Raw genomic sequence first — 25,961 nt, 5'->3', positions numbered from 1 at the left:
GCATTAAAAGGCATGAAGCCACCTGGCCCTGCTGGCCGACCCATGGGCGAGCTGCAGCCCCACTTCAGACAGGGAAGGTGAGCTGGGGGGGCCCCACTGAGAAAAAGGACCCTGAAAGGAGGGAGGGGAGGGTGGGGCACAGAGGGTTTGCTGGGAACAAAGGGGGCCCCAGATCACCTCAGTGTACCCCAGCGAGGGGGAAAGTTCCAGGGGGTTCTTGACAGCACATGGACCAGCAATACCTTTGTTCTTTCTGTATTTATTATTATTATTATCATTATTATTATTAAGACGAGTCTCTGTCATCCAGGCTGGAGTGCGGTGGCACAATCTCGGCTCACTGCAGCCTCCTCCTCCCAAGTTCAAGCCTTCTGCCTCAGGCTCCCGAATAGCTGGGATTACAGGCACGCATCGCCACGCCTAGCTAATTTTTGTGTTTTTAGTAGAGACAGGGTTTCACCATGTTGGCCAGGCTGGTCTTGAACTCCTGACCTCAAATGATCTGCCCACCTCAGCCTCCCAAAGTGCTGGGATTGCAGGCGTGAGCCACCGCGCCCGGCCTCTTGGTCTAGGCTTTCTTTTAAAGTCCACCTCATTCTCTGCCTAGCAATCAGTGATGACCCGGACCTCCTCCTCCTGTTATGATTATTGATGTTATTATTATTAATAGAAATAGCAACAGAGCACCTGCTTTGTCAATCACCAGCATTTCCCAGGGAGGTGGTAAGTGGCGTTTGGTGAGAAGTGTCCCATGTGTATTATGTTTGGGAAACCCAGAGTTGAGGAAAGCAAAGCCGCTGTCTCCCTCTGGGCTTCACAGAGCTTCAGCACGCCAGGCGCACCGGAGTCTCGGGGAGGAAGTGTACAGGCTCCCAGTGCATTGATATGAGTGTTTTTTTGCTGTTGGTGTTTAGTGTCCCAGGGAACGGCTCTGAGAAGCTCCAGGTTGGGTTATCCCCCACATGTTCTCTCCGAGGAAGAATGGCAAGCTCTGGGGACCCCTGGCAGAGGGGGGAGTTTTAAAGCTCCAGCCCAGTCAGGCCAGAGACATTCTCAAGCCCCTGCTTCTCCTGCCCTGGACAGGAGATGCCCCCACCCCCCAGCCTCATGCACAGGCACAGTTGCATCTCCGGCTGGGTGCAGAGACCCCAGACCGGCTTGGGACCCAACTGACCCTCGGGACCCGTGCCTGCAGAGGCATCCTGTTGTACTCCGCCACTCTCCTACCCCACAAGGCCTGCCCGAGCCCATCCTCAGGCTTCGTCCTGCAGGCTGACCCCCACCAGCTCCCTGCAAACACATTCACACCCTGTTGCCTGTGAAATGGCATTCACGAAGGTCTCATTCAGTTCTGAAAGCTAGCCATGTTCACTCTGGGAAGTTAGACAAAGCAGAGGCCTATTAAGAAAAAAGTCGGCCGGGCACGGTGGCTCACGCCCATAATCGCAGCACCTATACATAGGTATAGCCATGGGCCAATACTCCAGAGAGCCATTCAAATCATGTCTTTGAAGCACTTTTCATGATGTAAGAAAATACTCACAATGAGGCTGGGCGTGGTGGCTCACGCCTGTAATCCCAGCACTTTGGGAGGCCAGGGCGGGTGGATCATGAGATCAGGAGATCGAGACCATCCTGGCTAACATGGTGAAACCCCGTCTCTACTAAAAATACGAAACAATTAGCTGGGCGTGGTGGTGGGCACCTGTAGTCCCAGCTACTTGGGCTGAGGCAGGAAAATGGCATGAACCCGAGAGGCAGAGCTTGCAGTGAGCGGAGATCATGCCACTGCACTCCAGCCTGGGCGACAGAGCGGGACTCCGTCAAAAAAAAAGAAAAGAAAAGAAAATACTCACAATGTTATTAAGGGGAAATGCAGGACCCAGACAAGTATATTGTATCATCAAAATTTTGTAAAAAAGCAAGCCGCAGTGAATGGCTCATGCCTGCAATCCTAGTACTTTGGGAGGCTGAGGCAGGTAGATCATTTGAGGTCAGGAATTCAAGACCACCTGGTCAACATGGTGAAACCCTGTCTCTACTACAAAAAAAATATATATATATATGGCCAGGCGCGGTGGCTCAAGCCTGTAATCCCAGCACTTTGGGAGGCTGAGGCAGGCAGATCATAAGGTCAGGAGATCGAGACCATCCTGGCTAACACAGTGAAACCCTGTCTCTACTAAAAATACAAAAACCTAGCCGGGAGTGGTGGCGGGTGCCTGTAGTCCCAGCTACTTGGGAGGCTGAGGCAGGAGAATGGCACGAACCCGGGAGGCAGAGCTTGCAGTGAGCCGAGATTGTGCCACTGCACTCCAGCCTGGGCGACAGAGCGAGACTCCGTCTCAAAAAAAAAAAAAAAAAAAAAAAATTAGCCAGGCATAGTGGTGTACGCCTGTAATCCCAGCTACTCAGGAGGCTGAGGCAGGAGAATTGCATGAACCCAGGAGGCAGAGGTTGTAGTGAGCCAAGATCGCACCACTGCACTCCATCCTGGGCAACAGAGTGAGACTCTATCTCAAAAAAAAAAAAAAGTAAAAGATGATGAAAAAACATATCCCTGCATAATATGCATAGAAAAAATTGGAAGGATGTGCCAAATGATTAACATAAATTAACTCTGGGTAGATGTATTTTGGCCAATTTTTATTTTCTTCTCATACATTTTTCCTAAATGAGTATATATTACTTCAAAAAAACTTTTTTTTATTTTAGAGACACAGTTTCACCTTATTGCCCAGGCTAGTCTGGAACTCCTAACCTCAGGTAATCTGCCTGCCTCGGCCTCCCAAAGTGCTGGGATTACAGGCATAAGCCACTGTGCCCATCCTTCGTCTATCCCTTTCACTCAGGCTGTGGAGTCCTTCACTGGGCAAGACGCCCTGTGGTTGGGACCCAGTCCCTGCCCTCCCTGGAGGTGTCTGGACTCTGGGCTCCAGGGAACCCAGCCCTGGGGATCCCTGACCAGACTGGGGTGGGTAGACGGGATCAGGACATCCTCCCGTGTTAGTGACCCTGGAACTAGGTGTTGAAGGACAGATGGGGGTAGGTATCCAGGAAAAAAGCAGGAAAGGTGTTCCTGGCAGAGGGAAACACAGGTGCAAAGTCCGGAGGCAGGAGTGTGTCTGCTGGGCCCAGGGACTTGCCAGAACAGGGGGCGGGGAAAACAAGTAGGGGAGGAAGGAGAAGGTGGTGCCAGGGGGATGAGCTGCTCCAGGGCAGAGACTGTCTTATGGGCTCTCACTGTCATTGTCGCCTTGGTGGGCAGCACAGCGCGGCACGGAGAGTCTTGTGCTGGGACTGACGGGCAGTCCTGGGAGGATTGTGAAGGGCCCAGGGGAGGGACAGGGGATCTGTGGGACCTTTTTCTTTTTTTGAGACCGAGTTTCGCTCTTGTTGCCCAGGCTGGGGTGCAATGGTGCGATCTTAGTTCACCACAACCTCCGCCTCCTGGGTTCAAACGATTCTCCTGCCTTAGCCTCCCTAGTAGCTGGGATTACAGACACGCGCCCTGCCTAAACAGACCTTTCTAGGGCCTGGTGAGAGAGGCGGAGGACTGAGGTGCAGCTGGGCCTGTGGGCATGGAGAGGAGGGAGACTGGAACAGGGAGTCAGAGGACAGGGGGCCAGGATGGGGGCGGCCCTGATTTTCTTCGGGAAAGGATGCAGTAAGACAGTTCTTGCCGGGCAGGGAGACTCATGCCTGTAATCCCAGCACTTCGGGAGGCCGAGTTGGGCAGATCACCTGAGGTCAGGAGTTCAAGACCAGCCTGGCCAATATGGGAAAACCCTGTTTCTACTAAAAAAAAAAAAAAAAAAAAAAAAAAAAAAAAAACAAAAATCAGCCAGGCGTGGTGGTGCATGCCTGTAATCCTAGCTACGGGGGAGGCTGAGGCAGGAGAATCACTTGAACCCAGGAGGTGGAGGTTGCAGTGAGCTGAGATTGCACCACTGCACTCCAGCCTGGGCAACAAGAGCGAAACTCGGTCTGGAAAAAAAAAAAAAAGAGGACGGTTCTTGACCCTAAGAGAGCCTTTCAGGGCAGTGCTTGGGACTTTGGGTTGGACAGCTCAGGGCTGTAATTCCAAGGGCATGGTACAAGTTTCTCAACGCCAGCGATAACAGTAGCAATGAGAATAATGATGTGCTGAGCAGCCCTGAACACTGGGACCTCCTCTCCTCTCCCTCACCCTCCGAAGTGCTTTTCTTCCTAATTTTTTTTTTTTTTTTTTTTTTTTTTTTTTTTTTTTTTTTTTGAGACGGAGTCTCGCTCTGTCGCGGCCCAGGCTGGAGTGCAGTGGCCAGATCTCAGCTCACTGCAAGCTCCGCCTCCCGGGTTTACGCCATTCTCCTGCCTCAGCCTCCCGAGCAGCTGGGACTACAGGCGCCCGCCACCTCGCCCGGCTAGTTTTCTGTATTTTTTAGTAGAGACAGGGTTTCACCGTGTTAGCCAGGATGGTCTCAATCTCCTGACCCCGTGATCCGCCCGTCTCGGCCTCCCAAAGTGCTGGGATTACAGGCTTGAGCCACCGCGCCCGGCCCGAAGTGCTTTTCGTCATCCTCCTCGTGGTAAGAGCGGACCTGGAGGTACAGAGAACTCAAGTGACAGGCCCTACAACCACGACGGGGGAGGGGGAATTTGAACAGGGCACTGCTCTCCACGCCACATCTGCGACCTCTGTTTCCGTGTCTGTCCGTGGGGAACGGCGATGGGTGGGTGCCAGGTGGCCGAGCGAGACGGGGAGAGGCGCAGGCTCCGGCCAGCCCTGCCCAGCTCTGCCATGGAGCAAGCCACTTCTTCAGGCTCCTGTTTCCTCCTTTCTTTTCTTTTCTTTTTTTTTTTTTTTTTTTTTTTTTTTTTTTTTTTTTTTTTGAGATGGAGTCTCGCTCTGTAGCCCAGTCTGGAGTGCAGTGGCGCGATCTCGGCTCACTGCAAGCTCCGCCTCCCGGGTTCACGCCATTCTCCTGCCTCAGCCTCCCGAGTAGCTGGGACTACAGGCGCCCGCCACCTCGCCCGGCTAGATTTTTGTATTTTTTAGTAGAGACGGGGTTTCACCGTGTTAGCCAGGATGGTCTCGATCTCCTGACCTCGTGATCCGCCTGTCTCGGCCTCCCAAAGTGCTGGTGTTTCCTCCTTTCTAAAACGGGGCGATCATAGTCCTTGTTCATAGGGCTGCTTGATGGACAAAAGGCGACTGCGTCCACAGAGCGTCCCTGAGCGCCGAGTAAACCCGCAGTGTCTCACAGAGCGGCCGCCAGCATCGGGGCTGCTGGCTGGGCCTGGGGACCGGGTGCATTGCTGCTGAGAGGTGCCCTGGACGCCCTGGGTGTAAAACACATGTCGGTTTTCCTTGCATTTCGAAGCTTCACTGTAAAGAGTATAAAATGGCTCAGTTGCAAGTTTTCATCTTGATGACAGGTTCGAATGATAGTATTTTGGACATGTTGCACTAAATAAATACATTAGTAAAGTTGATTTCACCTATTTGGTTTTTTTTGTTTGTTTGTTTTTGTTTTTGTTTTTAATGTGGCTTCTAGGAAATTTAAAATTACACATGTGGGCTGGGTGTGGTGGCTTACGCCTATAATCCCAGCACTTTGGGAGGCTGAGACTGGATGATCACTCGAGGCCAGGAGTTTGAGACCAGCCTAGGCAACATAAGGAGACCCCGTCGCTACAAAAAATTTAAATAAAAGTTTAGCCAGGTGTGCTGGCACGTGCCTGTAGTCCCAGCTACTCAGGAGGCTGAGGCGGGTGGATCACTTGAGCCCAGAAGGTCAAGGCTGCAGTGAGCTGAGATTGTGCCACTGCACTCCAGCCTGAGTCTTAAAACAAACAAACAAACATTTCACATGTGGTTCACATTCTTTTTCTTTCTTTTTTTTTTTCTTTTGAGACAGAGTCTCACTCTGTCGCCCAGGCTGGAGTGCAGTGGCACGATCTCGGCTCACTGCAAGCTCCGCCTCCCGGGTTTAGGCCATTCTCTTGCCTCAACCTCCCGAGTAGCTGGGACTACAGGCGCCTGCCACCTCGCCCGGCTAGGTTTTTTTTGTATTTTTTAGTAGAGACGGGGTTTCACTGTGTTAACCAGGATGGTCTCAATTTCCTGACCTCGTGATCTGCCCGTCTTGGCCTCCCAAAGTGCTGGGATTATTACAGGCTTGAGCCACCGCACCCAGCCTCACATTCTGTTTCTATTGGACAGCACCAACATAAATTATTATTATTTTATGACTGTGCCTATGCTACCAATATTACCATTTTTTTCTGCCTCTCAGGTATATCTGGGTTTGGTTTTGTTTTTATCCCTGCTTACTATAAAAGTAATTTTTGTTCATTGAAGAAAAAAAATCACAAAAGAATAAAAATTGTCCATAATTCCCAACAGATAGAGTTCACTGCTAAGCAAACTTGGAGTATGTTCTATGTCCTTCCAGTTTTTTTTTTTTTTTTTTTTTTTTTTTTAGACAGAGTCTTACTCTGTCACCCAGGCTGGAATGTAATTGGGGGGTCTTGGCTCAATGCAACCTCCACCTCCCGGGTTCAAGCAATTCTCCTGCCTCAGCCTCCCAAGTAGCTGGGATTACAGGCATGAGCCACCATGCCCAGACTCTTTTTTCTTTTTAAGATGGAGTCTTGCTGTGTCGCCCAGGCCAGAGTATAGTGGCGCCATCTCAGCTCATTGCAACCTCCACCTCCCTCTTGCCTCAGTTTGCTGAGTAACTGGGATTACAGGCGCCCACCACTACCCCCGGCTAATTTTTGTATTTTTAGTAGAGACGGAGTTTTATCATGTTGGCCAGGCTGGGCTCGAACTCCCAACCTCAACTGCTCTGAGCGCCTCGGCCTCCCAAATTGCTGGGATTACAGGTGTGAGCCACCGCGCCCGGCTTCTTTTTCTCCTTTTTCTTTTGGTGCATATACTCTGATACCTAATTCTTCGGCTTCTTTGTGATGACACAGGATGCATCTGAGGTTCTCAGTTTCCTCTGTTAATACCGTAACACCGCATTCCCCCAGTGCCTGTCCCCTTCTCCCTTGTACACATCACTATCTGGGCTTTGCAAATATGATCCGATGGCTGTGTGACCTTCTGGGCCTCAGTGCACCCGGCGTGGTGATCAGTAGTGAGGACCCTGTGAGATCCTGCCTCCCATGCTCTGACCCAGCACTGCCTCTCCTGTGGACCCCAGTCCCACCCCCGAAAGGCGGCAGCCAGGGTCAGAGGTCAAGAGCTAGGACTCTGGAACCAGAGGGCCTGGATCCAATCCCAACTGTGCTGTCAACTTCTGTGTGACCCTGGGCAAGTCACTGCACCTCCCTGGGCCTAATTCATCATGCTTCATGTGAAACCCTTGAGGTCTGATGCGTTTTGGCATTCTGATATTAGAAACATAATAATAGTTACCATAGGTTTTATAACATCTTAGTGGTCTTGAAACATGGGAATTTCTAGAATGAAATGTTTGGATAGTCACGAGTGGGATCAATAAAAGCTTTAGTTTCACGTGACCGTGCGCGGTGGCTCACATCGGTAATCCCAGCACTTTGGAAGGCCAAGCTGGGTGGATCATCTGAGGCCAGGAGTTCGAGACCAGCCTGGCCAACATGGCGAAACCCCGTCTCTACTAAAAATACAAAAAAATTAGCCGGGCGTGGTGGTAGGCACCTGTAGTCCCAGCTACTCGGGAGGCTGAGGCAGGAGAATGGTGTGAACCCGGGAGGTGGAGCTTGCAGTGAGCTCAGTGCAGAGATGGCGCCACTGCACTCCAGCCTGGGTGACAGAGCCAGACTCCGTCTCAAAAAAAAAAAGACTTATTACCCACAAAGCATTTAGAACAGTGTCTGGCATCAAAGACTTGTTCAATGTGTCTTAGTTGCTGGTATTAGTATTTTTACTTTTTATTATTTATTTATTTATTTTGGGGATGGGGTCTCCCTGTCACGCAGGCTGGAGTGCAGTGGCATGATCACAGTTCACTGCAGCCTTGACCTCCTGGGCTCAAGGGATCCTCCCATCTTAGCCTTCTGAGTAGCTGGGACCACAGGTGCGCACCACCACACAGGGCTAATTTTTGTATTTATTTGTAGAGACAGGGGTCTTGCTTTGTTGACCAGGATTGTCTTCAACTCCTGGGCTCAAGTGATCCTCCCACCTCAGCCTCCCAAAGTGCTGGGATTACTGGTGTGAACCACCATGCCCAGCCTTATTTTTTTTATTTTTAAAACTAATGCGTAGTGGCCGGGCAAGGTGGTTCACGCCTGTAATATCCCAGCACTTTGGGAGGCCAAGGCAGGCAAATCACTTGAGATCGGGAGTTCAAGACCAGCCTGGCCAACATGGTGAAACCCCGTCTCTACTAAAAATACAACATTGGCTGGGCACGGTAGCTCACGCCTGTAATCCCAGCACTTTGGGAGGCCAAGGCGGGTGGATCACGAGGTCAGGAGATCGAGACCAGCCTGGCCAACATGGTGAAACCCCGTCTCTACTAAAAATACAAAAATTAGCCAGGCGTGGTGGCACACACCTGTAATCCCAGCTACTCGGGAGACTGAGGCAGGATAATCGCTAGAACCCGGCAGGCGGAGATGGCAGTGAGCCGAGACTGTGCAACTGCACTCCAGCCTGGGTGACAGAGCAAGACTCTGTCTCAAAAATAAAATAATGTATCACTGGCATGGAATAAAATATCCGCATTTTAAGTGTAGTTTGGGGAGTCCTAACAGTCGCCTTCCGTCATGTAACCACCATGCCAATGTAGCACGTGTCAGTCACCCCAGAAAGCTCTCTCACACCCTTCCCTGTCTGCCCCAGACACCTCACCCACCCACACACGCAGAGACGCCCAATTAGAACACCCAGAACACAGTGTGAACGGATCCAACCCGCCAGCTCCTTTGGGTTTGGCTTCTTTTGCTTAGTGTCACCCCGGAGAGATTCTTCCGGGGGTCACAGTAGCCAGGTCCCTTTTGTGGCTGAGCCGCAGCATCCTCCACACGGCCACACTTTGCAGTGTTTATCCAGTCACCTGCTGATTATCATTTGGGCCGTCTCCAGCTTAGGCAGTCCAGAGAAAAAAAATGCTGCGAACACCCACGTAGAAGCCGTTGCGTGGACATCTGCCTTCATTTCTCTTGAGGAAATACCCAGGAATGGAACAGCCAGGTCGGATGGCCACTCCAGTTTTAACTTTTTTTTCAAAAGTTTTTTCCTCCTCAATCCCAAAATTCTTGTTTTTACATTTCTTTTTAAATTCTTTTCTGTAGAGAGAAGGTCTCCCAATGTTGCCCAGACTGGCCTCAAGCTTCTGGGCTCAGGTGATCCTCTCACCATGGCCTCCCAAAGTGCTGGGATTATAGACATGAGCCACTGTGCCTGGCCCCCAAAATTCTTTTTTATTTTTTATTTTTATTTTTTGAGATGGAGTCTCGCTCTGTCACCCAGACTGGAGTGTGGTGACACGATCTCAGCTCACAGCAACCTCTGCCTCTCAGGTTCAAACAAGTCTCCTGCCTCAGCCTCCCAAGTAGCTAGGATTACAGGCATGCGCCACCACGCCCAGCTAATTTTTGTATTTTTAGTAGAGACGGGGTTTCACCAGGTTGGCCAGGCTGGTCTTGAACTCCGACCTCAGGTGATCTACCCACTGCAGCCTCCCAAAGTGCTGGCATACAGGTGTCAGCCACCATGCCTGGTCATCCCCAAAATTCTTGAATCCAGTTTTAACTTTGTAAGTAACTATCTTTTTTTGTTTTCTTGTTTGTTCGTTTTTCATTCATTCTTTCTTTCTTTCTTTCTTTCTTTCTTTTTTTTTTTTTTTTTTTTTTGAGACAGGGTTTTACTTCATTGCCCAGGCTAGAGTGCAGTAGCGTGATCAGGGCTCACTGCAGACTTCCCTTTCCAGGCTCACACAATCCTCCCACCTCAGCCTTCCTAGTAGCAGAGACAACAGACACATGCCACCACGCCTGGCTAATTTGTTTATTTTATTTTATTTTATTTTTATTTTTGTAGAGATGGGGTTTATGTGCTGTTGCCCAGTCTGATCTTGATCTCCTGGGCTCAAGTGATCTGCCCACTTCAGCCTCCCAAAGTGCTGGGATTACAGGCATGAGCCACCCCGTGCCTAGTCCCCCAAAATTCTTGAATCCAGTTTTTTTGTTTATTTCTACACGGAATCTTGCTCTGTTGCCCAGGCAGGAGTGCAGTGGCACTATCTTGACTCACTGCAAACTTCGCCTCCTGGGTTCAAGTGATTCTTGTGCCTCAGTCTCCCAAGTAGCTGGGATTACAGGCACACGCCACCACACCTGGCTAATTTTTGTATTTTTAGTAGAGACAGGGTTTCACCATGTTGGCCAGGCTGGTCTCGAACTCCTGACCTCAAGTGATCCACCTGCCTCGGCATCCCAAAGTGCTGCGATTACAGGCCTGAGCCACCGCACCCAGCCTTGACTCCAGTTTTAACTTCATAAGAAACTCATCAAACCATGTTGCAATGTGGTCGTACCGTCACAGCACAGCACGGGAGATCCAGCCACCCGACCCCGCCTGCTCCCGGGACCTTGGTGATCCCCCCACAGCCCTTGTCAGTATCTCCGTGACTGATCCGTGTTTCCCTCTCCCCAGGTGATCCGGACGGACACGTTCAAGCACTTGCGGCACCTGGAGATTCTGCAGCTAAGCAAGAACCTGGTGCGCAAGATCGAGGTGGGTGCCTTCAACGGGCTGCCCAGCCTCAACACGCTGGAGCTTTTTGACAACCGGCTGACCACGGTGCCCACGCAGGCCTTCGAGTACCTGTCCAAGCTGCGGGAGCTCTGGCTGCGCAACAACCCCATCGAGAGCATCCCCTCGTACGCTTTCAACCGCGTGCCCTCGCTGCGGCGCCTGGACCTGGGTGAGCTCAAGCGGCTGGAGTACATCTCGGAGGCGGCCTTCGAGGGGCTGGTCAACCTGCGCTACCTCAACCTGGGCATGTGCAACCTCAAGGACATCCCCAACCTGACGGCCCTGGTGCGCCTGGAGGAGCTGGAGCTGTCGGGCAACCGGCTGGACCTGATCCGCCCGGGCTCCTTCCAGGGTCTCACCAGTCTGCGCAAGCTGTGGCTCATGCACGCCCAGGTAGCCACCATCGAGCGCAACGCCTTCGACGACCTCAAGTCGCTGGAGGAGCTCAACCTGTCCCACAACAACCTGATGTCGCTGCCCCACGACCTCTTCACGCCCCTGCACCGCCTCGAGCGCGTGCACCTCAACCACAACCCCTGGCATTGCAACTGCGACGTGCTCTGGCTGAGCTGGTGGCTCAAAGAGACGGTGCCCAGCAACACGACGTGCTGCGCCCGCTGTCATGCGCCCGCCGGCCTCAAGGGGCGCTACATTGGGGAGCTGGACCAGTCGCATTTCACCTGCTATGCGCCCGTCATCGTGGAGCCGCCCACTGACCTCAACGTCACCGAGGGCATGGCTGCGGAGCTCAAATGCCGCACGGGCACCTCCATGACCTCTGTCAACTGGCTGACGCCCAATGGCACCCTCATGACCCACGGCTCCTACCGCGTGCGCATCTCCGTCCTGCATGACGGCACGCTCAACTTCACCAACGTCACCGTGCAGGACACGGGCCAGTACACGTGCATGGTGACGAACTCGGCCGGCAACACCACCGCCTCGGCCACGCTCAACGTCTCGGCTGTGGACCCCGTGGCGGCCGGGGGCACCGGCGGCGGGGGCGGCCCTGGGGGCGGTGGTGGTGTTGGAGGGGGCAGTGGTGGCTACACCTACTTCACCACGGTGACCGTGGAGACCCTGGAGACGCAGCCCGGAGAGGAGGCCCTGCAGCCGCGGGGGACGGAGAAGGAACCGCCGGGGCCCACGACGGACGGTGTCTGGGGCGGGGGCCGGCCCGGGGACGCGGCCGGCCCTGCCTCGTCATCTACCACGGCACCCGCCCCGCGCTCCTCGCGGCCCACGGAGAAGGCGTTCACGGTGCCCATCACGGATGTGACGGAGAACGCCCTCAAGGACCTGGACGACGTCATGAAGACCACCAAGATCATCATTGGCTGCTTCGTGGCCATCACGTTCATGGCCGCGGTGATGCTCGTGGCCTTCTACAAGCTGCGCAAGCAGCACCAGCTCCACAAGCACCACGGGCCCACGCGCACCGTGGAGATCATCAACGTGGAGGACGAGCTGCCCGCCGCCTCGGCCGTGTCCGTGGCCGCGGCGGCCGCCGTGGCCGGTGGGGGTGGCGTGGGCGGGGACAGCCACCTGGCCCTGCCCGCTCTGGAGCGAGACCACCTCAACCACCACCACTACGTGGCTGCCGCCTTCAAGGCTCACTACAGCAGCAACCCCAGCGGTGGGGGCTGCGGGGGCAAAGGCCCGCCCGGCCTCAACTCCATCCACGAACCTCTGCTCTTCAAGAGCGGCTCCAAGGAGAACGTGCAAGAGACGCAGATCTGAGGCGGTGGGGCCTGGCGGGCAAGGGGCGTGGAGCCCCCCACCCCGGTCCCAGCTCGGGCGCAGCCTGACCGGGACCCCTCCCTCCCACAGCCCAGCCCACCTTCTGGGACCACGCAGGGAATTGGGGAGAGGTGGCTTCCGGCCCCATCTGGGGCTCGGACCCCCAGTGAGGACAGGGTGGGGCTCCAGGAACGGAGTCTCTGGGGTCCTCGCCTCACCCCCACCAATCCCCGGTGACGGGAGGGGACGTGGGACCCAGGAGAAGTGGCGTTTCCTCCTCGCTCTGCGCGTTTCCTCCTCGCTCTCCCGACCAAGCGTTCCCGGCCCGCCGCCTTCCAGGGGAGAGAGGAGCTTTTTCCAGGGGCGTCCTTTCCCCTCGGCCCCAGACACCCTCCTTTTACGGTTCAGTTTTTGCAGTTTGACGCCCGTCCCTCCCTCCCACTCCTCCGCCCTCAAAACTGAAGAGATGGACACGTCGCCAGAGCTCCCGGCCGGCGGTCCCTGTCGTCGGCAGAGGGTGGCAGCCTCCACCCGCCCCAGCCCCACCTGCCCCACAGACACTTTTGATACTGAAGGGAGGTTTGCGTCAACGACTACCTGCTCTGTAATTACTTTAAAAAAAAAACATGGGAAAAGTAAAAAAATATTTTTTTTGGTCATGAAAGCACGGAGGAGCGAAAACAAAGTGAATGTGGGTGGGGGCGGAAGGCGAGGCTGGAGAGCCAGCCTCGCAGCCCCGTTGGGAGGGTGGGCCGGGCACCTCTGGGTGGTCTTAGGCCCCTCAGCCTTCACGCTGGAGACCCCAGAGAAGGTCTGATTCCCTCTCCTCCTAAACTCCTCCCCTAGCACCGCCAACCACACCCAAACCCAGGTGGGAACTTAGAACAAAGGAAATCTATAGTCCCACAGTCCTGGAGGCTGGATGTGATCCAGGTGCCAGGAGGACCAGGCTCTCTCTGAAACCTGGGGGTACCTCGGGGGGCTTCCTGCCTCGCCAGCTTCTGGTGGCCCCAGGCTGTCCTGGCTGGTGGCTGTATTATATCACCCCAGTCTTCCAGCACCTGCCCCTGTAACCTCTCATCTCTTCCCTCTGTGTGCCTCTGTCTGTGTGCAACTCCCCCCACCCCCCCTTTTTTTTTTTTTTAATTGAGATGGAGTTTCATTCTTGTCGCCCAGGCTGGAGTGCAGTGGCACAGTCTTGGCTCACTGCAACCTCTACTTCCCAGCTTCAAGCGATTCTCCTCCCTCAGCCTCCCAAGTAGCTGGGATTACAGGCATGCGCCACCACGCCTGGCTAAATTTTGTATTTTTAGTAGAGACGGGGTTTCACCACGTTGACCAGGCTGCTTTCAAACTCCTAACCTCAGGTGATCCACTCACCTCGGCCTCTCAAAGTGCTCGGATTACAGGCATAAGTCACCATGCCTGACTTTTTTTTTTTTTTTTTTCTGAGACAGAGTCTCGCTCTGTTGTCCGGGCTGGAGTGCAGTGGCACAATTTCAGCTCACCAAAGCCTCTGCCTCCCAGGTTCAAGTGAATCTCCTCCCTCAGCCCCCTGAGTAGCTAGGATTACACGCGCCTACCATTACACCCAACTAATTTTTGTACTTTTAGTACAGAAGGGGTTTCACCATGTTGGCCAGGTGACCTGAACTCCTGACCTGAAGTGATCCACCTGCCTCAGCCTCCCAAAGTGCTGGGATTAGAGGTGTGAGCCATTGCAGCCTGCCTAACCTCCCCTCTTACAAGGACAGAGGTCAGACTGGACCAGGAGCCCCCACCTCCAGTATGACCTCAGCTCCATCCTTAGAAAAACCCAGTTCGCAAATAAGGTCCCATTCTGAGGCCCTGGAGGTCAGGACTTCTGTGCTTCCCTTTCTGGGCGACAGTTCAACCCACAGCAGGGCCCAATCCAGAGTGTCTCCACTGCAGACCTCCTCAAGGCTGCTCCGGAGGATGGGCGCTGAAGGGGAGGGAGGCCAAGTGGGAGGCTGGGGCTGTGGCCTCTGGGGCACAGGAGCTGTATTTCTGGCCTGTTCAGTGGGAGGCTGGAGGGCCAGATCGGGTGGGCCAGGGGCATCAAGGGCACCACAGTGCCGCCCAGAAGGGCAGGAACAGAGCCCTCAGAGGGCAGGGAGCAAGCCCCGAGCAGGCCGGGGTGTTGCCGGCACAGTGGGCAATTGTTGGGGGGATTGGGGGAGGGGGTGATGATGTCTCTTCGGGGGGTCAAGGCGCCTGAGTTGCAGCCCCTGGACGGCTAGGGCTGGCCGGGGCTGCCATCTCACGCCACTGGGGGAGGCAGAGGGAGTGACAGAGCCATGCAGGGCCTTCTAGCGCCTTCCCATGCTGAGGTAGCTTCAGGGATACAGCCCTGAGGACACGTAGGCCTGCGCCCAGCCCCCTTCTCCCCTCGCAGTGACCCAGCCTGGACCCCGTACACGGCAGCTATGGGCACTGTGGGGACACTCAGGCCCCAGGAGGAGTCAGAAGGTGGGGATGGCGGTAGGCCCCCCCACTTCCATGAGGTGCCTGGCCCCTGCCCCCTTCCTGGATCTCTCTACACCCAGGCATCTTATCTCCCCCACACCCGGGGCTCCTGGCTCTGGAAGTCAGTTCCTCCTTTATCAGCAGCAGCAGCCTCTGGGCGCCGCGTCGGGGTTTTGGCCCCTCTCTGTCTGCGTCTGTCTCCTCTCTCCTCCTGTCAACTTGGGGCTCTCGCCACCCGGTGCCCGTCCCCCCCACCCCATGCTCCCGTTCACGCTTTCTCTCCAGCCTCTTTCCAGCGCCAATCCTAGTTGCTATGGAAACACTGCAGCGGGTACCAGGTGGTGGCTGGGGGCAGGGAGCCCGTGCTGCCGCAGCCTGCGCCATTTCCGATGCCAGGCACCCTCGAGGCACAGTGGCTGGGGCTCATGTTGGGGGTGCTTGGCCTCTCCAGGCCTCGAAGGCTTCTCCTGGGCTGATGCAAGCTGAGGAACAGGAGGGACAGACGTGGGAGTGGGAATGTCACATGGGAGGCAGCTGGTGGCACGATGGGGGACAGAGTGAAAGGTGGCAAGTCAAGGTGAACCGAAGGATGATCAGAGCGGAGGGAAGCTGTGGACGGGGGCGGAGGCTGCAGGAAGGGGACCCGTGCTACGGGGCTAGGGAGGTTGGACCTGCTGAGGCAAGGGCACATCGAGGAGAAGCCGCAACCAGGGCTCCCGCTGCCTCCGGGAGGGCTGGGGCACGGCCAGCTTGAAGCCTCCCTCAGACCTTGGCCACCTGAGGACAAGGAGGAGAGGTGAGCGCAAGGGGACAGACAGAGCCCAGAGTCCCTGTCACCATCTCTTTTCCCCACCCAAAGCAAGATGCAGTTTCCATGACAACCTGGCCGGCCAGATGGGGGCAGGGGACTGCAGAGGAAATTTTCCACATCAGCAGGGAGCAAGGAGGGTGTGCTACAGGGGAAAGGGGGACACACAGGGCTCCCGGAACCCCCAGTCACCATGATCACTGTGCCGGACCCGGGAAAGTGGACAGAGCACACGGAAGGATTCTCCCGCCTCCACTCCAGCAGGCCCACGCCCCCACACTGGGTCTGCGGGAAGGGGGAAGACTGAGCCCAGAGGCTCAAGGGTCAGATGTCCAAAGAGCAGCAGCTTCCCAGGCCTCGTGCAGGGGGCAGCCAGCAGCCCAGGGAGCCGGGCCACAGACACCACGCTCAGGGCCATGGCTGACAAGGGCCCATGGAGGGTGGGCGTGGTGGGCTACGGCCGCCTTGGTGAGTTCCTGACCATCCTGGGCCTCCTTCCCCAAGCCCCTTCCTAAAGCCCCCAAGACTCTCTGCCCTCCACAGACACTTTTCTCTGTCTCTATCTGCCCCTAGCTGTGTCTCTGGGTCTGCCCAACACAACCCCACCCTGGGTCTCTGTCTCCCTTCTCTCAGGGCCTCTGTCCACCACACTGGGTCTCTGCCCCTGCCCCCATCTCTGTCTACCCTCCCCCTGACATCTGAGTCTGTCCCCACCTCCTCTCTGGGCCTGTGTCCTCCTGTCCCTCTGAATCTCTGCCCCTGGCCCCACCTCTGTCTCCCCGAGTCTCTGTCCTCACCTCCTCTCTCTGGGTCTCTGTCCCCTCTCTCTGGGCCTCTGTCCCCCCCCCTCTCTCTCTGGGTCTCTGTCCCCCTCTCTCTGGATCTCTAGCCCTCTCCTTTCCCTCTCCTCAGGACAGTCCCTCGTCTCCCGCCTGTTGGCTCAGGGACCAGAACTTGGCCTAGAACTTGTTTTTGTCTGGAATCGTGACCCAGGACGAATGGCAGGGAGCGTGCCCCCTTCTCTGCAGCTCCAGAAGCTTGCTGCCCTTGGGGAAAGGTCAGTGACCTTGCCATGGGAGAGTGGAGCTCCCTGAAGCTCCTGTCCTGGCCCTCTTAGCCACTGTGTGATCTCAGGGATTCCCTGATCCTCTCTGGGCCTTGGTTCAAGCAAATGTGAAACGGGACGAGCCCATTCATCTCATTTCTCCTCCCAGGCCAGGGAAAAGAGGGGCAGCCCTCAGTAGACTCAGAGGGAACTTTGGGAAGAAGAGGCCTAATACCTCTCCAAGACCCTCTGCCTTCTTTCCCCTCTCCCAGGCACCCTGATCTGGTTGTGGAAGTGGCCCATCCCAAAATAATCCATGAATCTGGGGCACAAATCCTGCGCCATGCCAATCTCCTGGTAAGCCCCACCCCAACCATTCACGCGGAGCCCTACCCCTTGTGTCTTGGTCTCACCCCACCCTAAAGTGGATATCCTTCCCTGACCTCAACCCTCTCCTCCTTCATCCACCCCAGGTGGGGTCCCCCTCAGCTCTAAGTGACCAGACCACAGAGCGGCAGCTCTTGGAGGCCTCACAGCACTGGAACCATGCCGTGTTTGTGGCCCGAGGGGCCCTGTGGGGCACTGAGGACATCACGAGATTGGATGCAGCTGGGGGCCTCCGGGTGAGGGCCTGCTGGGCTCCCCAGGAACCAGGGGAAGCCTGCAAAGACCCCACTCCCCCTAACCCGGGCTCTTGCTTCCAGAGCCTTCGTGTTACCATGGCCACACACCCCGATGGCTTCCGGCTCGAGGGACCCCTGGCTGCAGCCCACAGCACCGGGCCCCGCACTGTGCTCTACGAAGGCCCTGTCCGCGGGCTCTGCCCCTTTGCCCCCCGAAATTCCAACACCATGGCGGCGGCTGCCCTGGCTGCTCCCAGCCTGGGCTTCGATGGGGTGACTGGTGTGCTTGTGGCTGATCTCAGGTGAGCAGAGTGAGCAGGGTGTTGGGCTGAGTCCAGGCTAACCAGACTGACCGCCCCACTTGTTCTAGCCTCACGGACATGCACGTGGTGGATGTAGAGCTGAGCGGACACCCGGGCCCCAGGGGCCGAAGCTTTGCTGTGCACACCCACAGAGAGAACCCTGCCGAGCCAGGCGCGGTAACCGGCTCCGCCACGGTCACGGCCTTCTGGCGGAGCCTCCTAGGTGCGGCCAGGCCCCTCTCCCCTGGCCCTGGGCTCCTGCGTTCTGCAGAGCTTGGGGATCCCGGGCTCTCGCTAGTTCTGCAGCTCTGGTTCTGTATTTGTTGACCTTTATTTCTGACCTTTATTTCCTTAACCTCTCTCCACGACTTTGAATCCTGGCACCGTAGATGTCTCCATCTCTGTCCGCGTCCCCTCTCTGAGTCTCTGTGCCCGCCTCTGATCAGGACTCTCTCTGTGTCCACCCCCAGGGCTCTGTTCCGCTCTCTCCGAGTCTTCCTCCACCGCCCCCAGGCCTGTCCCCTCCTCCCACCATTGCCTCCCCCAGGTGTCTGTCTCCTCATCTCTCCTCTGTCTCACTCGCTCATTCCCCTCTCTCCCCGCAGCCTGCTGCGAGCTCCCCTCCAGGCCGGGGATCCATCTCTGCTGAGAAGCTTCCTTCCTCCCGAGACGAAATCATCTTACTGGCCTCTCACTACCACTATCCCAACCCTGCCTTGCCCCACTTCCCCAGGATCTCCCTTCTGACTCAGTAAAGATCACCGCTGTCTGCCCCTGCACCGCCTGCCGTCCCTGGTCCCTGTTTCCCTTGTGTGACGTCACGCTGCGTCTGCGCACCGCGCATGACGCCATCGCAGGGGGCGAGCTCCCACGAGAGCGCGGCGCCAGGAAGCTATCGCGAGAGTGTACCCACTATATTTCCTAGAAGCTCTGAGCGGTAGTGGGCGCGGCCGTACGCGAAGGAAGGGCCTCTGAGGCGCACTTCCGGGATTTGCCGCGGGGCCCGACGGAAGTTGTAGTGCGGCATTTTCTAGGCCCGACGGCGGACTTCAAGGCGGCGCGGCCCGGGCGTTCGGTGGGGAGCAGGAGTCACGCGGGGCCCCACGGGAGTCGTAGTCCGGCGCGCAGGGATCACCGGGAGCTGTAGTCCATCCCGCCTGCCCAGTCAGTGCGGTGCTGTCCGCCCCGCACTCGGAGCACAGAGCCGCAACCCAGGAAGGGGATGCGGAAGCCCTTGGCTCGTTGGAGCGGAGAGGCAGGCGGGGTGAGGGGCGTTGCCAGGCAAAGGGCGAGCGCCGTGGTTGGGGTTCGGGTCGGTGAAAGGCTCCATTCCTTGGTGTCCGGGGAAGGGGCCTGGTTGCCGGGTATAGGAAAAGGAACTCCTGTTGCTTAGTGACTGGGGAGGGGGCCCCGTTGCCAGGTGACAAGAGCAGAGAGCCTCGCTGCTTCATGACCGGGGGAGTCTTCTGTTGCTAGGAGACCGGAGGGGACCCTATCACCTAGAGACAGGGGAGGAGGACTCTCTATTGCTAGGTGCTCGGAGGACAGACTTTGTTACCTAGTGCGGTGGGGAAGGGGCTCTGTTGCTAGGTAACCACAGAGTGCCCGGTTACCTAGGGACAGGGGAGGCGGGTTCCTCTGTTGCTAGGTGACCATGATAGGGACCCTTTTACTTAGAGACCTGATGGGGGTGGTTCTCTGTTGCTAGGGGAGCAGAGGAGACAGCCTTTTTCGTAGGAATAGGAATAGGGGATGGAGGGACGTGTACTGTCAGGAGACCCAGGGAGCGGGGTCAGGGGCCCAGTGTCCTCCCGCACTGCCCCGAGCCCCAGCTCAATCAATGGCGATGCCCTAAAGGCCTGCTGGGAGGTTGGACCTCTAGATCCCGGGCCCCTGAGGACCTTCTTCCCCTCCCAACCTCCAGCAGGAGCCGAGGACGGCATGTCCCAGGCCCCGGGAGCACAGCCGAGCCCACCCTCTGTGTACCACGAACGGCAGCGCCTGGAGCTATGTGCCGTCCACGCCCTCAACAACGTTCTGCAGCAGCAGCTCTTTAGCCAGGAGGCTGCCGATGAGATCTGCAAGAGGTGACCGTCACCCACCCCGGCCCCTGGAGCAGCAGGGCTCCGGCAGAGCGACCCACCTGGGTCTCGCCACCAAGCAGGCGCTGAGCCTGGGGGCTTTCTTCTGTCCCCAGCTCACTTGCCTAAGCCAGACGCTGGGGACTCTGGGGAGATGTTGCCTCCTGTGCCTGTCTGTCCCTGTGGCCTCAGCCCTAGCCAGGCCCCAATGCAATGGTCCTTTCTTTCTTTAGAGACAATGTCTGGCTGTGCTGCTCGGGCTAGTCTTGAACTCCTGAGCTTGTGATCCTCACACCTCAGCCTCCCCAGTAGCTGGGATTACAGGCTCACCCAGCTTCAGGCATCTCTTATCTGGGCCCTGTCACAGCTCTCCAGTCCATCCTAAACACGCCCCCGCCCTACTTAGGGCCCTCCCGATAGCAGAGGCTGAGCCTGCCTCTGCAACTTCAGCCCTCACAGCCCCCCTCAAACCAGACTCTCCACTCCTGTGAGCCCTCCTGTGCAGCCTCTGGGCTTCCAGGTACTTCTTTCTGCCTGGTGTGGCTTCCTTCTCTGCCAGCATGGAATGTTCCTCTTCACTATTCACGATGTCCAACCTCGCTCCTTGGCCGGGCGCAGTGGCTCACGTCTGTAATCCCAACACTTTGGGAGGCCGAGGCAGGTGGATCACTTGAAGTCAGGAGTTCCACACCAGCCTGGCCAACAGGGCAAAACCACGTCTCTACTAAAAAATAAAAAATAATTAGCTGGGCGTGGTGGCACACATCTGTAGTCCTAGCTACTCTGGAGGCTGAGGTGGGAGAATTGCTTGAACCTGGGAGACAGAGGTTTCAGTGAGCCAGGCAACAGAGCAAGACTCTGTCTCAAAAACAAAAAAAATCCATCCTTTATCATCTCTTACTCCCTCCTCTCTGTCCCCACGTCCCCGGCCCCAGCTCAGGCCTGACCCTCTCCTGCCCAACCTGCCTGTGGCCTCCAGTCTCTCTCTGCCTTCAGTGCCCACTGATCCTAGCGAGTCTTTCTACACCTGGAGATGGGCCTGCCTCTCCTGTCTCTTGCTCAAAGCCGCCTCTGGCTCCCAGACATCCTAAGAGTCCCAGCCCCTCAGACTGATCATTATGGTATTTACTCATCTCCTCTGTCCTTCAGAACAAGGACCCACCAGCTCTTTCATACCAAAGCCATGTTGGAGACCCTGAGATGACTCAGACTCAAGTGCCAGCCTGAGGATGGCGAGGGAAACACACATACACAAACCCACAAGCCTTTTCCTCCCATGCCCTGCCTGCCCAGGGCCCAGATAGGGAACAGAGGTGCAGCTGTTCAGAGGCAGGGCCCAGAGACAAGTGGTGGCAGGTGGAAGAGCCTTCCTGGGCAGGGGAAGAGCTGGAGGAAAGGTTGGCGGGGGTGGGGCGGGGGGCGGTGGGCACCAGGGATGTGGCTGGGGCCAGGGGGCCAGGAAGGAGGGTGCTGAGGCTCTGAGGTGAGGCCACCAGGGCCAGACCACGCAGGGCCTTGGGGGACTCTGTCCCGGGGGAAATGCGGCAGCAGAGTGGGCTGTGAGCAGGGGAGAGGTGAGGGCAACCCCATGGGAGAAGCAAGCAGTGTTAAATGAGGGTGATGCGGGCAGCTGTCATCGTTGAGGTAGCTCAGTTCACTGGGGGAGCCCAGACAGGGCCCCGACCCAGCCTGAAGGTCACGAGCCTCCTCTCAGAGGATCTGACATCTGAGGCGGGTCTTGAAGGACAGAGGAAGGGACTGGGAGAGGGACAGGGACTTTGTCCAGGGCGCTGGGGAGCTATGGGAGAGCTGTGAGCAGGGGAGGGCCAGGGCCGCATGGGAATGGACTGGAGGGAGGCTGGAGGCTGGGGGAGAAGACAGAGCCCAACTGGGGCCTTGGGGACAGGGCAGAGTTGGGGCAGGAGAGACAGGACTTGGGGGTGGATGAGTTGTGGGGTCTGAAGTGGGGAGAGTCAAAGGCTGACGCAACTTGTGGCCCCTGGGACCCCCATTTTGTGGGGCGGCCTTTCCAGGGGTCCCCAGCTCAACTCTGGCCACCCCCCTACCAGGCTGGCCCCAGACTCCCGGCTGAACCCTCATCGCAGCCTCCTGGGCACCGGCAACTATGACGTCAACGTGATCATGGCCGCTCTGCAGGGGCTGGGCCTGGCCGCCGTGTGGTGGGACAGGAGGAGGTAGGCCCCAGAGCAGCACAGCACATCCTGGGCCGGGCACAGAGGGTACCCTGTAGTGCGTGAGCCTGTTGGGGGGTCAGGGAGGGGAATGTGGCCGGGGGGGTTGGCATGAGTGTGGGAAGGCTGGCGCTGATGGGTTAGTGGGGGAGATCAGGTGGTCGCCAGGCTGAGATGCTGGGTGGATGATGGTTACCAGGTGAATGCTGAGTAGGTGGTTGGATGTGTTGGGTGAGGGGAAGTGAGGGGATTGGGTGTTCATGGTCAGTGGACAACAGACAGGAGGCTGGGGAGTTGGGTGGATGAATGGGAGGTTTTGATGGCTGGCTGGCCAGTGGCCAGGTGTCTGGCTGGTGGATGAGGGGTAGACCAATGGCAGGTGGGTCAAGAGTGGGTGAGGACTGGGGGCATGGCGAGTCCACTGTTGGGTGAATGGCTGGCTGGGTGGTGGGTGGTGGACAGTAGATGGCTAATTGGATGGTGATGGTGACAGGGAGGTGAATGCATAGATGGAGGTGAGTGTGAATCGTCGTTGGGAAGTTGGCTGGTGGCTGGGAGGCCCGGTGGGGTGGGCGGATCATGCCTGGATCCTGGGTGGCTGTGTGAGGAGTAAGTTGGTGGGTGGGTGGCTGGACAGACAGGGTGATGGTGGTTGGTGAAGGGCCGATGTGAGTTGGGTGAATGCTGGGTGGATGGGTGGGAGGTCTGGTTGGGCGGCTGCATGGGTGGGAGGTTTGAGTGGGCGGGTGAACGGATGAGTGTCGAGAACCAGGGTGGCTGATTAAGGAGCACCTCTGGGTGGGCTCAGGAGGCCCCCACCACCGCCAGCCTGGGCCCCACATGGTCAGCCACATTTCACCGGGGGGCAGAGCAGGCCCTGATGGCGGTGTCCCCTCTCTGCCCACACAGGCCCCTGTCCCAGCTGGCCCTGCCCCAGGTACTGGGATTAATCCTGAACCTACCCTCGCCCGTGTCTCTGGGGCTGCTGTCACTGCCGCTGCGCCGGCGGCACTGGGTGGCCCTGCGCCAGGTGGACGGCATCTACTACAACCTGGACTCCAAGCTGCGGGTGCCCGAGGCCCTGGGGGACGAGGACGGAGTCAGGTGAGCCCCGCAGAGGTGATTCCAAGACCAGGGGCCTGAAACCCCACTCCCCAGAGGGAATGCCCAGGCTGGCTGAGCCTCAGTCTCCCCATTTCTCCCACCCAGGGCCTTCCTGGCGACTGCGCTGGCCCAGGGCCTGTGCGAGGTGCTGCTGGTGGTGACCAAGGAGGTGGAGGAGAAGGGCTGCTGGCTTCGGACAGACTGATCTCAGCTGACCGTCAGCGCCCACAGCACAGTCCCTGCGCGTCCCCCTCTGACTGCGCACACTGCGTGCCTGGGAAAGGCCTGGGGAGGCCCGGCCCCCTCCCCACACCCCTGCTCCCCACTGCCGCTACTGCCTCAATAAATCTGCTGATTTTCTGCCGGCCTGGCCTGTGTCTGACTGCCCCGCCCTTCTGGGGCCCCTTCCACTCAGTCACTCCCACTTCTCCGACAGGCCAGACACCCTGATGGGTGGGGCTGAGAGCCCAGGAGCCCTCCTGGTTCTCTGCCGCCTCATGCCAGTTGCTCACCGCTGGGCCTCAACTTCCTCATCAGTGACACAGCAGAAAACAATACAAGTCCGTGCCCCTGGGGCTCACGCTCCTCCGGCGCTGGAGAGAGACCAGTGGCGAACGGATGAGTTTGATCTGGGTTCCACGGGGGTACTTACTAAGGAGAAAGCAGGTGTTTACTTCTTTATTCGATTGATTGAGACAGGGTCTCACTCTGTCACCCAGGCTGGATTGCAGTGGGTCAATCACGGCTCACTGTAGCCTTGAACTCCTGGGCTCAGGTGATCCTCCCACCTCAGCCTCCCAAGTAGCTGGGACCACGGGTGCATGCCGCCATACCTGACTACTTTCTTTTTTTTTTTTTCTTTTGAGACGGAGTCTCGCTCTGTCGCCCAGGCTGGAGTGCAGTGGCCGGATCTCAGCTCACTGCAAGCTCCGCCTCCCGGGTTCACACCATTCTCCTGTCTCAGCCTCCCGAGTAGCTGGGACTACAGGCGCCCGCCACCTCGCCCGGCTAGTTTTTTATATTTTTTTAGTAGAGACGGGGTTTCACCGTGTTAGCCAGGATGGTCTCGATCTCCTGACCTCGTGATCCGCCCGTCTCGGCCTCCCAAAGTGCTGGGATTACAGGCTTGAGCCAATGCGCCCAGCCCTGACTACTTTCTTTAAATTGTTTTGTAGAGATGGGATCTTGCTCTGTTGCCCAGGCTGGTCTTGAACCCCTGACCTCAAGCAATCTGTCTGCCTCGGCTTCCCAAAGTGCTAGGATTATAGGTGTGAGCCACCATGCCTGAGTTTACTTCTTGACTCTCCATTCTATTCCGTTGATTGGTAGGTGGGCAGAACAGCAGCCCCAAAGATGTCCACACCCTGGCCAGATGTGGTGCCTCATGCCTGTAATCACAGTGCTTTGGGAGGCTGAGGTCCACAGTGTGAGACCAGCCTGGGCAACATAGCAAGACCCTGTCTCTACAAAAAAAAAAATTAAAAATAAGTGGGATGTGAGGCCAGTGGCTCATGTCTGTAATCTCAACACTCTGGGAGGCCGAGGTGGGTGGATCACCTGAGGTCAAGAGTTCAAGACTGGCCAGGCGCAGTGGCTCATGCCTGTAATCCCAACACTTTGGGAGGCTGAGGCAGGCAGATCACGAGGTCAGGACATTGAGACCATCCTGGCTAACACGGTGAAACCCCATATCTACTAAAAATACAAAAAATTAGCCGGGCATGGTGGCGGGCACCTGTAGTCCCAGCTACTTGGGAGGCTGAGGCAGGAGAATGGTGTGAACCTGGGAGGCGGAGCTTGCAGTGAGCCGAGATAGCACCACTGCACTCCAGCCTGGGTGACAGAGCAAGACTCCATCTCAAAAAAAAAAAAGGTTCAAGGCCAGCCTTGCCAACATGGTGAAACCCCATCTCTACTAAAAATACAAAAATTAGCTGGGTGTGGTGGCGGGTGCCTGTAATCCCAGCTACTCGGGAGGCTGAGGCAGGAGAATCGCTTGAACCCAGGAGGTGGAGGTTTTGGTGAGCCAAGATGGCACCACTGCACTCCAGCCTCGGCAACAGAGGAAGACTCTGTCTCATAAATAAATAAATAAGCGGGAGGTGGTGGCCTGCGCCTGTAATCACAGCTACTTGGGAAGCTGAGGCAGGAGGATTGCTTGAGCCCAGGAAGTTAAGGCTGCAGTTAGCCATGATCGTGAGAGAGACCTTGTTATCAAAAATATAATAGCCCAGGCATGATGGCTCACATCTGTAACCCTAGCACTTTGGGAGGTAAAAACAGGAGGATCACTTGAGCTCTGGAGTTTGAAACCAGCCTGGGCAACATAGCGAGACCCTCTCTCTACAAAAAAATTAAAATAAGCTAAGCTTGGTGGTGCACACCTGTGATCCCCGCTACTTGGGGGCTGAGGCAGGTGGATCCTTTGAGCCCAGGAGGTCGAGGCTGTAGTGAGCCATGATAGAATCACTGCACTCCACCCTGGGTGACAGAGTGAGACCCTGTCTCAAAAAAATTAATAAAAATAAATATAATAGACCAGGCACGGTGGCTTACACCTGTAATCCCAGCACTTTGGGAGGCCAAGGCAGTCAGACCGCAAGGTCAGAAGATTGAGACCATCCTGGCTAACACGGTGAAACCCTGTCTCTACTAAAAATATTAAAAAAATTCGCCAAGCATGGTGGCGGGCGCCTGTAGTCCCAGCTACTGGCTGAGGCAGAATGGCGTGAATCTGGAAGGTGGAGCTTGCAGTGAGCCGAGATCATGCCACTGCACTCCAGCCTGGGCGACACAGTAAGGCTCTGTCTCAAAAAAAAAAAAAAATTAAGCCAGATGCAGTGG

General features: G+C 56.7%; 3 protein-coding genes across 10 annotated transcripts in view; all 3 read left to right on the top strand.

Annotated features, from left to right (window-relative positions):
* Nucleotides 1–13,134, top strand: part of LRRC4B (leucine rich repeat containing 4B) — a 54,912-nt gene extending 41,778 nt beyond the window's left edge. For both annotated transcript variants that reach the window (XM_030941656.1, XM_030941657.1), the window contains exon 3: nucleotides 10,634–13,134. In XM_030941656.1, the coding sequence (XP_030797516.1) occupies nucleotides 10,634–12,475 (1,842 nt within the window). In that variant the 3' untranslated portion in view covers nucleotides 12,476–13,134. The remainder of the gene's footprint in view (nucleotides 1–10,633) is intronic.
* A 2,968-nt stretch (nucleotides 13,135–16,102) lies between these two features.
* ASPDH (aspartate dehydrogenase domain containing) lies at nucleotides 16,103–18,515 on the top strand. 2 transcript variants are annotated; one of them, XM_010369555.2, is made up of 7 exons: nucleotides 16,103–16,238; nucleotides 16,683–16,827; nucleotides 17,088–17,172; nucleotides 17,289–17,438; nucleotides 17,520–17,740; nucleotides 17,809–17,963; nucleotides 18,346–18,515. In XM_010369555.2, the coding sequence occupies exons 1-7, from the start codon at nucleotides 16,187–16,189 to the stop codon at nucleotides 18,387–18,389; spliced, it is 852 nt and encodes a 283-aa protein (XP_010367857.1). In that variant the 5' UTR covers nucleotides 16,103–16,186; the 3' UTR covers nucleotides 18,390–18,515. The 2 variants fall into 2 exon arrangements, with proteins under 2 accessions (XP_010367857.1, XP_010367858.1); XM_010369556.2 differs by lacking the exon at nucleotides 17,289–17,438 and having other exon boundaries at nucleotides 16,120–16,238.
* A 193-nt stretch (nucleotides 18,516–18,708) lies between these two features.
* Nucleotides 18,709–23,481, top strand: JOSD2 (Josephin domain containing 2). Of its 6 annotated transcripts, none has more exons than XM_010369554.2 (5): nucleotides 18,709–18,815; nucleotides 19,665–19,827; nucleotides 21,891–22,016; nucleotides 22,923–23,117; nucleotides 23,223–23,481. In XM_010369554.2, exons 2-5 carry the CDS (start codon nucleotides 19,682–19,684, stop codon nucleotides 23,320–23,322), a joined length of 567 nt encoding a protein of 188 aa, XP_010367856.2. In that variant the 5' UTR covers nucleotides 18,709–18,815; nucleotides 19,665–19,681; the 3' UTR covers nucleotides 23,323–23,481. The 6 variants fall into 6 exon arrangements, with proteins under 6 accessions (XP_010367856.2, XP_030769325.1, XP_010367855.2 ...); XM_030913465.1 differs by having other exon boundaries at nucleotides 18,771–19,004; nucleotides 19,668–19,827; XM_010369553.2 differs by having other exon boundaries at nucleotides 18,771–19,004.
* The last annotated feature ends 2,480 nt before the right edge of the window (nucleotides 23,482–25,961 follow it).

Source organism: Rhinopithecus roxellana, chromosome 12 (assembly GCF_007565055.1).
Source record: "Rhinopithecus roxellana isolate Shanxi Qingling chromosome 12, ASM756505v1, whole genome shotgun sequence".
Taxonomy (NCBI): Eukaryota; Metazoa; Chordata; class Mammalia; order Primates; family Cercopithecidae; genus Rhinopithecus; species Rhinopithecus roxellana.
This window is presented reverse-complemented; position numbering and strand designations above follow the sequence as displayed.

Coding starts and splice junctions, on each gene's coding strand:
- ASPDH (XM_010369555.2), top strand. CDS start 16,187: ATGGCTGACAAGGGCCCATGGAGGGTGGGCGTGGTGGGCTACGGCCGC. Junction 16,239..16,682: donor GGTGGGCTACGGCCGCCTTG/GTGAGTTCCTGA, acceptor CCCTCTCCTCAG/GACAGTCCCTCGTCTCCCGC. Junction 17,173..17,288: donor TGCGCCATGCCAATCTCCTG/GTAAGCCCCACC, acceptor CATCCACCCCAG/GTGGGGTCCCCCTCAGCTCT.
- JOSD2 (XM_010369554.2), top strand. CDS start 19,682: ATGTCCCAGGCCCCGGGAGCACAGCCGAGCCCACCCTCTGTGTACCAC. Junction 22,017..22,922: donor GTGTGGTGGGACAGGAGGAG/GTAGGCCCCAGA, acceptor CTGCCCACACAG/GCCCCTGTCCCAGCTGGCCC. Junction 23,118..23,222: donor GGGGACGAGGACGGAGTCAG/GTGAGCCCCGCA, acceptor TCTCCCACCCAG/GGCCTTCCTGGCGACTGCGC.